The 9791-nt window shown below is 40.1% G+C and overlaps 1 protein-coding gene across 3 annotated transcripts; it reads right to left on the bottom strand.

Annotated features, from left to right (window-relative positions):
- Nucleotides 1–3811: 3811 nt before the first annotated feature.
- Nucleotides 3812–9258, bottom strand: LOC123402395 (transcription factor EMB1444-like). 3 transcript variants are annotated; one of them, XM_045096311.1, is made up of 10 exons: nucleotides 8968–9258; nucleotides 8016–8105; nucleotides 7463–7568; nucleotides 7138–7179; nucleotides 6971–7030; nucleotides 5128–6534; nucleotides 4944–5045; nucleotides 4663–4842; nucleotides 4454–4579; nucleotides 3812–4348 (listed from the first exon to the last, which is right to left on the bottom strand). In XM_045096311.1, the coding sequence occupies exons 1-10, from the start codon at nucleotides 9048–9050 to the stop codon at nucleotides 4172–4174; spliced, it is 2373 nt and encodes a 790-aa protein (XP_044952246.1). In that variant the 5' UTR covers nucleotides 9051–9258; the 3' UTR covers nucleotides 3812–4171. The 3 variants fall into 3 exon arrangements, with proteins under 3 accessions (XP_044952246.1, XP_044952247.1, XP_044952248.1); XM_045096312.1 differs by lacking the exon at nucleotides 8968–9258 and having other exon boundaries at nucleotides 7463–7560; XM_045096313.1 differs by lacking the exons at nucleotides 8016–8105; nucleotides 8968–9258 and having other exon boundaries at nucleotides 7138–7199; nucleotides 7463–7555.
- Nucleotides 9259–9791: the final 533 nt, after the last annotated feature.

Below are 9791 nucleotides of genomic sequence, written 5' to 3'. Positions count from 1 at the left end.
GTTAATTATGAAGACTATTATCGAGCATTTGACAATCAAATCACTTTAATTATTGAGAGTATTATTTTATCGGAGAATCACTTTAATTATTGAGAGTATTTTTTGATCGAAGAGTATTGTTCTTTGGACGTGAGTACCACATTAATTATGTAAAGCGTCATTGAGGCTTGAACGGGAGGATCACGTTAAATTTGGAATTCATCACCCAGTTATTAATGGAAAACAATTTGGAAACCAAGCACCGAATCAATTTGGGAATCAAGTCATTAATGTAATTAAATAGCAAGAAAATTAATTACGCATGCAATCTACTCCTAAAGGGGAGTTGCTACCTTGTTCATCTCGTACCCCCTCGATTTTTCAGTGCAAATCCTACCTCAATCTCGGTTTTATTACTGTTTTTTCTTGCCATACTAATCAATCGTAACAAAGGAACCCCATAATCTAAATGTATCAAAACTTTTCATGTGTGCGCAAGTTATTGAATAATGTATTTATGGGAAAGAATCAATGAGGATTAATATCAGACCAATTGTTAAAGACCAAATCTAAACTAATTAATGTTATCATACATCGCTCAATTGCATTAATCATCAATATATACATCACCCAAATTATATTAATTGAACTTATCATGCGTCGCCAAATCTCTACTCTAAAGGAGGAATTCGTAGATCGTTTCATTTGCAGCCATTAATGCCTTAAAATTGTGTCATGCAATTAGTTAGGCTGACCGGTTAATTTGGAAAGTATAATCAAGCGTTCGACGGAAGGACCATATTAATTATGAAGAATATCATTCTTTGGACAAAAAGATCACATAAATTATGAAGAGTATCATTGTTTAGAGAGGAGGATCATGTTAATTATGAAGACTATTATCGAGCATTTGACAATCAAATCACTTTAATTATTGAGAGTATTTTTTTATCAGAGAATCACTTTAATTATTGAGAGTATTTTTTTATCGTCTCATTTGCAGCCATTAATGCCTTAAAATTGTGTCATGCAATTAGTTAGGCTGACCAGTTAATTTGAAAAGTATAATCAAGCGTTCGACGGAAGGACCATATTAATTATGAAGAATATCATTCTTTGGACAAAAAGATCACATTAATTATGAAGAGTATCATTATTTAGAGAGTAAGATCATGTTAATTATGAAGAGTATTATCGAGCATTTGACAAACGGATAACTTTAATTATTGAGATTATTCTTTGGCAGGAAATTCATGTTAATTATAAAAAGTATCGTCGAGTGTCAAACGAAAGGATCGCGTTAATTATGAAGAGTATCGTTCTTTGAATGTGAGTACCACATTAATTATGTAAAGCGTCATTTTGGCTTGAACGGGAGGATCGCGTTAAATATGGAAAGTATCACCCAATTATTAATGCAAACCAATTTGGAAACCAAGCACCGAATCAATTTGGGAATCAAGTCATTAATGTAATTAAATTGCAAGAAAATTAATTACGCATGCAATTAATTTAATCCGTTTAAATATGATTTTTTCCAAGTCAACTCAATTATAAAATCAAGCAATTAATGTAATCAATTAATTGACCAGTCATTTAATTAGGAATGCAAATAATTATTAGTATGGATTTTCTTTCAATTGTACCTCTAATATTCAACATGAGTTGGAGATTGTATGTGCTACATAGAACTTCCCTCCCTTTCATCCACCATATAAAAAAATCGGTTCCCATCTCCTCACACGCATAAGAAAACTCACCTCCATTGTCTCCCGCCAAAAGAAAACAGATGTTGAAAAAAAATGAAAACCAAGCACATAATCAATTTGGAAATCAAGCATTAATCTCTTTTCCTAAAGAGAGAGTCCATAGGTCATTTTATCGTTCGCATATAGCCATTTATGCCTTCAAATTGTTTCATGCAAAGAATCAAGGAGACAAGTTAATTTGGAAAGTATAATCAAGCGTTGGATGGGAGGATCACATTAATTATGAAGAGTATCATTCTTTGGACGGAAGGATCACATTTATTATGAGGAGTATCATTATTTGGACAGTAGGATCGTGTTAATTATGTAACGTATTATCAAGCGTTTGACAACTCACTTTAATTATGGGGAGTATTTTTTATAAAAGAATCACGTTACTTAGGCCCTCTTTGGAACCACTCGGATTATATAATCTGATTTTTATAATCTATTATGTCTCCAAACAGAACAGTTTATATTGCAGTTTATAAAAACTAGATGACCAGATTATTAAAAACTCATAATACTCTACCCCAGCTAAAATCAGATTATGGATTACTAATGACCCATTACCCTTGGCAACTTGGAGATAATTACCTACTGCCACCGCCACCGTCCTCCAAACAGGACTACCTAGATTATTACCTTTGCAGCTAAAAAACAAAGGACAGACATGCCATTGTACAATATAAAACCTGGATTACAGTTTATATAATTTGGCCTCTAAACATGTCCACCTAGATTATTTTTATAAACCAGATTATATAGTCTATCTTCATAATCCAGATTATTATAATCTATTGTGGTTCCAAACAGGGCCTTATAAAAAGTATCATCGAGTGTCGAACGAAAGAGTCACGTTAATTACAGAGAGTATCGTTCTTTTGATGTGAGTACCTGTACTCCTAAAGAACGAGTCTACGGTCGTGATGGTTAGTATGTTACGTTGATCGTTCGTTCCTTTCGTTCCACCTCCATCTCGCACAACTCCCCTGTTGATAACAAGCACCGATATGTAGGCCAAATACTAGACACTAGATGGATATGATTGTTAGGATAGAATGGTAAATGTATTGATTGGTTCTTTTAAGAGCTAATAATGAACACACTCACGCATCTATTTCGTACCAAACAACGGACATCACATTTTTTTGTTGTCATGCATGACTTCCAACTGTATGATACAATATGGAAAATGCTTAGGAGACACCGGATCTTCCTTCTTAACTCGGGGGCATCATGGGCAACGCACGCCTCCTCCTCCTCCTCCTTGATGGCGATGGCGGGTCAACACAAACACATGTGGGAGGGGATCGACGCGGAGAGAGGGTCGTTTGGTGGGGACTCCTCCTTGGCGGCTTGAGGGGAAGTAAGGTGTGAAGGAGAGATGGAGCCATGATGAAGATGAGGTGGATGCCATATTTTTTTAAGAGGAAGGGATGCAACATGAGATGTCCCTCTGTAGGAAAACAAGTGGAAAGGGGATAGGAAAAGTGAAGGGTGTGTCAGTGGGGTGGGGGTCTTTGTGTTGGGCTTGCATGTTGGGGATACCATGACGGATAGTCTGAACAACAACACCTCCCTCTGTATGGTCTGGATTTGGGGTGCCTCGACTGTCCAGACGGTTGAATTTTGGGGAGTATGCTCAGCGTCCGCTTCTGAACACACTCAGACCTATGAGAGAAAAATAAGCTTCGACCATGAACATGATCTTAATTATTTATTTGATTCATTTATATGCACTGTAGCCTGTAGCAACGCACGGGCATTCTACTAGTAATATTAGGGGTCAAAGGATTATTAAAAACATGTAAGGTCGGCTGACCCCACAGCCATGAAACCACTGCTTAAAACTACTCCCTCTGTCCCATAATATAAGAGTATTTTTAACACTACACTAGTGTCAAAAACGTTATATTATGGGATGGAGGGAGTATTATTTTATTTGATAGATGTACTCATTCAGTTTTAAAATATTTGGAAGATTTACTCCTTTAGTTCCATATATACTAGAACTTCAAAAAAAAATTGAAACAGAGTGAGTGGCACACATTGTGATACGTGAGGTACAAAAAAAGCAAAGATAACTCAATTCTTGACATATCATTTTTTTGGTCGAAAATTCAGTCATCACTACACACACAACATATAACGTACATTCACACAAGAGTTACAATTACAAATAAGAAACAACTAACATGACGTTCCTAAACTGGTTACATCAGAACTCGTACAAACAATTCAGAAAAAGAAAAGAACTTGTATAGCTCCTGATAAACACTAGAAACTGAAACTTTTCATCATGACGCAATGCACATTCGCTACATCTTACACTTCTGACTCCTATCAACGCCCGACAATGAACTTCAGGCACCATTCAACACTCTGAATGTCTCCAATTGGTACTCCCTAATATGATCTTCTCCAAATGTTTGTGTTCACTGTCATCTCTCAGCAAGTCCAACCGGAACCAACATTGGAGATTGCTGATGCTCCGCGAAAGATCGAACCCCATTGCTAATGACCTTAGCTAGCTGGTCAGAAGATCTGTTGTGGCTATTTTGTTGTAGCAGCTGAACAAGTGACAAAAATATGTCCATCCTAGTCACGTTCTTGTTTGCCTGCAAAGCCACCATAATGTTAAAATGATAAAATAACGAAGCCACTAAAATGATGTCACTCCCGCCAAAAAAATTAAGAATGCTGAACAAATATCTCTTCTCTACCTCGACGAGGAATCTTGCCATTATCTTGCCATCACGGAGCTCCATCAGCCCCTTCAAGATAGTCAGTCCAAATCCGCGTATGGTGTCTGCTATCTCTAGGAAAAAGCCACGTTCCTCACATAGCATCTGTTAAACAGCGAAGAGAACGTCTCAAATTTCTGCACTGGGAGAAAGGGAAAATAGCACTGTAGGTCGCTCCTGAACCATACCTCCACAAGCATCTGACCGGGTGGTGAAAGATCCTCGACAATTATTGGGCAAACCATAGTCTGTCCTGCAACTTCATAGGCCCACGTGGCGCCACCGTTGCTTGCAGCACTGGAGTTATCTTTCAAGACAACACCACTAGAGTTGTCCTTCAAGACGGCACCACTATCTTTGCTTATCATCTTTCACATAATAACAAGAATACAAAGTTAGTAATTGGAAAACCTAAGAAGAAATGTAGAATTTCTATAATGGTTTATATGCTTTCATCAGCATGACATACCTTGGGTTCATCGGCTTGCTTAATTTTCTCTGCATACTTAGTTACACCTTGCAGAAAGATCATATGCTTGATTGTTCGGTCCAACAAAGCATCGATGCTACACTGTTGTGCACAATATAAAGCTCAGTAATTTTCTAGCTGTAAGCTTAAACGGAAAGAAACATGGTGTGATCGATGAGCATACCTTTGCACTGTTTGGGACTATCTCACGCAGTTCCTTGACGCGATCTTGTATCTGCTGCCTGTCCTTCGGTCTTGGTCGCGTGCTCTCACCTGGTCTAGCTCTTTTCTTTATAACCTTTACGCCCTCAGGATTTGTTACCTGTCCGACCTTGGAATTTGCAGTGTGCAGACTGCAACTGTCATCCATAGATAAATTGGCCAGGGACACTGGTATTGCCTTTGATGCTCCATTTGGCACATTTTCAGATGTATAGCTGCTGGAAGGGAAGTTCAATGGTGGTACTTGTTCCTTGCACGCTGAGTAAGAAGAGTCTTGGTGGAGGGTGTACCCTGGTAATTCACAGCCTGAGAAACAACCAGCTAATGGACCGGTGCTGGAGACAACAGAGCCACATGCTGTATCTGTATTCACATTACCGCTAGCACCAAGCAGTTCTTCAAGGACAGATTCTGAAAAAAAACCTCTCCCTTCAACTGATAATGGATCACTATTTGCCTGTTCTGTCACAGAGGATGTGCTAGTGGCACCGAAATCTGGAATATTTCCTGCTAGCAGGACACTGTTATCCCACCAATCATGCATGAGGGGATCAAATACCGTGCTTTCTAGCAAACTGGCATTTCCATTGCCTACTTCTCCGTGAGAGCTTACCGTCCCCACAGTCGTTTCTTCCAATATTTCATTTGACAACTCATATATTGCACAATTAGCCTGTGAAGTAAATCCGGTAGTATCGACCTCATGCGTTGGGTTACTTTGAACAAGAGAGTTGATGTTATTGTCAAATAACATGGGTTTGAGCTCATCACCCACAGAAAAACAAGCTGAGAATGAGTTACGGTAACTTGATGAATCTTCACTCTGAAGGTGGTATCCTAGATTGTTGGGTGTGCATGACAGCTCATGCTCTATTCTAGGAAGATTGTTTAAACTGGAATAGGATGTGGTTGCACTTGCTAAACTAGAATCAGGCTGTTTAGCAGATCGAAGCTCTAATGGATTTTCTGAACCACTACTGTGCAGCATCAAATTGCCGCCATTATGAAATAACCTGACTGCATTTATTGACTTGGAGTTCACTGGCATGGCCACTATATGAGGAGGATTTCGACCGATGCAATTTCCGTAGGAAGTGAAACCATTTGAAGAGGTTGGAGAGTAACTGCTCGAAGTACTCACTAAACTACCTAGAGATTCTATGCCTACTATGTTCTCAAGAACTTTCATGTTTTCTGGGTCATCTTTGATACGCATAAGACGCTTTGTGCTCAGAGAATTGAGTTGAAATTGGCTATTATGAGGGAGAGCATCTCCATGAATATGTTTGGTTGAAGGATCCCATAAGATGCTTTCCCTTCCACAAAGTGTGCCTTTAACATGTTCCAGAAACTCTAAGTTCTCAGATACCTGGTGAATGTGAAAGATTTAATTTTCATCAGAAAGTATACAATTGGGCAAATTTAAAATGCTCCCTCTTACCCCCTCTTTTTTACATGTGAAAAGAGGGGGTAAGAGGGAGCATGTTAAAACTGCTCATACAAATGTTATGCCCTGATGCATAATGATATAATGCATTTATGATAAGGAGGAAGTTCAGAGAACATATAGTTAATAGCATATGGCAAGCTCTTTTTCTTTTTTAACTGACATAGCAATAAAAATATAGCAGTCTAAACAGGAAATATTTCTTTTCTAAGAATTGGCATCAGTCAAAGATAGCAGCTTCAAACGAACTCATGCGAACAGTTCTTTTAGACTGAACCAATGATAATAACGAAGCAACACAAAGATTGATATCATGAAAAAGATTGTGTTTCCATTTGAGAAACTCATATGCACCAACCTTTTGCACCGAGCCAAACTGCGCCACTCCAAGCGCCGGGATAGGTACTACTGCAATAGTCTGTAGAAGATGTGCACTTTTCAGTGACTAATCACAAGTTCTGCTAATTATTAAGACAGTTGTGCTAATTATAAGAAGCTTTTCGGAAAGAAGAAAAGGCGAATAACCTTTATTCCGCTCATGAACTGATGTTGCCACCAAGTATAGCCCTACAAGAAGGTACCTTCCTCTGTTAAAATAAGGAAACTTCTTACTATCTGCAATAAACTAAAAGGAAGTATGGACAGGAAAAACGTGAATTATATGTCCATGCGTTCTTTTTCTAATAAAAAGTAAAAGTGCACTTATCAACAAGGTGTTATGAGGCCAACTACACTTTTGGCTGTCTAAACATTTTTCTTTGAAGATTCATGCATGTGATAGTTTAGTAAATAAATTTCTAAGAACATCATTTAAAGAAACACATGTGAACAGAGAGCAAGAAATTTATACCTGAAATAAGCCTAGGTTTTCTACGTTGCATGTCTGAACCAAACTAAAGGAATCATCATCGGAAATCCATCGGCACTTCCCACTTACTAGAGCTGTCCCTATGATGCTGAAATCGAGTCATTATCAGCAAAGTAGTTGAGAGCAAAAGGAACTTGATGGAGCAGTACAAATTGAAAAATGGAATGTCGAGAAAAAATAGTGCTGACACCGAGAGAGTTAACACCACATATGTTAATCTCAAATATTCTGCAAAATCAGGGCTCATAACTACTCCCTCCGTCTGGAAATACTTGTCGGAGAAATGAATGTATCTAGACCTATTTTATTTCTAGAATACATTCATTTTTACCCATTTTTGCGACAAGTAATTCCGGACGGAGAGAGTATTTGATAACGCCTTAACAGGAAACTTTGTTGCAGTATTTGGCCACAAGTCGGCACAAATCCTTTTGTTTTTTGAGGAATGGCACAAAACCATTTAAAACAGAGATAGCAATGTAAAGACTTGCAAAGAAAACAGAATCAAGCATAAAAGGAGGTCAGTGTGACATACCCTTCTCCAACAACATGGACTTGATTAAGCATATTCTCAACAACTCTTCGGGCTTCATCTTCACAGTGGCACTCTCCAATTGTTAGCAAACTTGTACATGAGGAGCAAAGCATAGGTTAGAAACTACAGTTACATATTACGAATCAGCAGATTTCTGAAATTTGTAATAAAAAATGAGTGGGAAGACTTAAATGTACAAGTTCTAGGGAGAAGAGGGTCTAAACTTTGCACGGGTGTAATAGATCTCACACTAATAAGCAAAGAAACACATACGAATGAAATGGTTGATGATGGTTAACTTTTTACAGTGCGTAAAAAAGAAGGATATCCTCAGAAGATTTGACCAAAAAATCCGACGGTTTCGCGTACGTGCTTACAGCTTACAGGCAGAGATCGGATAGCAACAAGAGGAGATGACTGCTAGTGGGATATGCACTACTTTCCTGCCTAAAGGAAGTTCTCGAGAGCTACGTACGTGTACTATCACTGTTGACAGTGCGAGAAACGAGCACACAATTCAGAAACTAACTGTAGAGTTCAGATAAGCTTTTCTTTTAATCCTTATCTTTGCCAGGGCGGCCGGGAGAAAACAGGCCATCTTTTTCGAGAATAAAGCGGGGCGAATCTAAGCTGACAAAAATGCAAATTCAGCCTTGAGATCCCAATGCGCGCATCTATTTTTTTTTTCATCTTTAGAAACATGGGAGGCTGTCACGCAAGTTTGATGCTGGGATCTCGCACTCCATGGAAAATCCCGAGGAAATGAAGGCCGCGGTGTAAAGTTGCACGGACGATTTCTGAAGAAGAAACACAGAAGCAGAATTTCCCTGGACTACCGGCAGGGGCTAGACACCTAGCAAGGAAAGGAGACCCACCCAGGCGGTGCAGATCTGGGAGCAGCAGCAGCAGGAGCATCAGCGATGGGTGTTGCTTTGTGGTAGAGTAGACTCACCGTGGGTCGCGACGGTCGGAGCGCCAGATGGCCGCGTAGGACCAGCCTCCGCCGCGGCACAGCGCTCCCAGAGACTCCGCCATCGACCGAGGGAGGGACCGAGGCTAGAGCGCGCGCACAGCAGCAGGACGTACGCCGCCGCGGGCGGGGAGCAGGAGGAGGGCGGTGTGGTGTGGAGTGGGCGGAGCGCGAGGGGTTTAAGCGCGGAGGGTGCCGTCGGATAAATAGCGGGAGCGAGAAGAGAGGTCCAACGGGGGGCGGAGCGGCGGAGCCTTTTAACAAGTGGGGGTGGAGGAACAAATGATCCACACTAGTGGTTTTGAGGCCGTTTTTCTCGTGTCCTTCCTGGGAGGAGAGGGACGGCCAGGGCCGGTGCCGCCGTGCCGGCCGGGCAACTCTTTTTGGTGCCGCTGCTCTTCTATCGCAACTTGACAGTGCTCAAGATCAGGTGGCTGCTGATTTTTCGGCAGTCAGGGATTCCCGCGGCTGAAAAGAATCTTGATTTTTCCACAAACTTTGCTTGTGAAATCAACACGCAACATGCATATACATATACTATGAACTAAACTAAGCTGCATATGCAGATATCCTTTGTCTAAAAACGCATCATGTACTAGTAGTACTTGTTTAGTACGTATAGTATATGAGTCCCACTACGGTGTCCGTCTGTTACAAAGGGAATTTGATCTGATGCCGACAGTCCACCTTGTCTCTTTCAGCTAGATAGGTTTCCTACCAATATCAAGTGCCCTACGTGCCTTTCTCACGGAGCTGTTTCCAGTAGATATTCTTCCTTCGAGCTATATCTACTCTAACGTCTACAT

This window comes from Hordeum vulgare, chromosome 6H, assembly GCF_904849725.1.
Source record: "Hordeum vulgare subsp. vulgare chromosome 6H, MorexV3_pseudomolecules_assembly, whole genome shotgun sequence".
NCBI lineage: Eukaryota > Viridiplantae > Streptophyta > Magnoliopsida > Poales > Poaceae > Hordeum > Hordeum vulgare.
The sequence above is the reverse complement of the archived record's forward strand: the minus strand, read 5'-3'. Positions and strand labels throughout refer to the sequence as shown.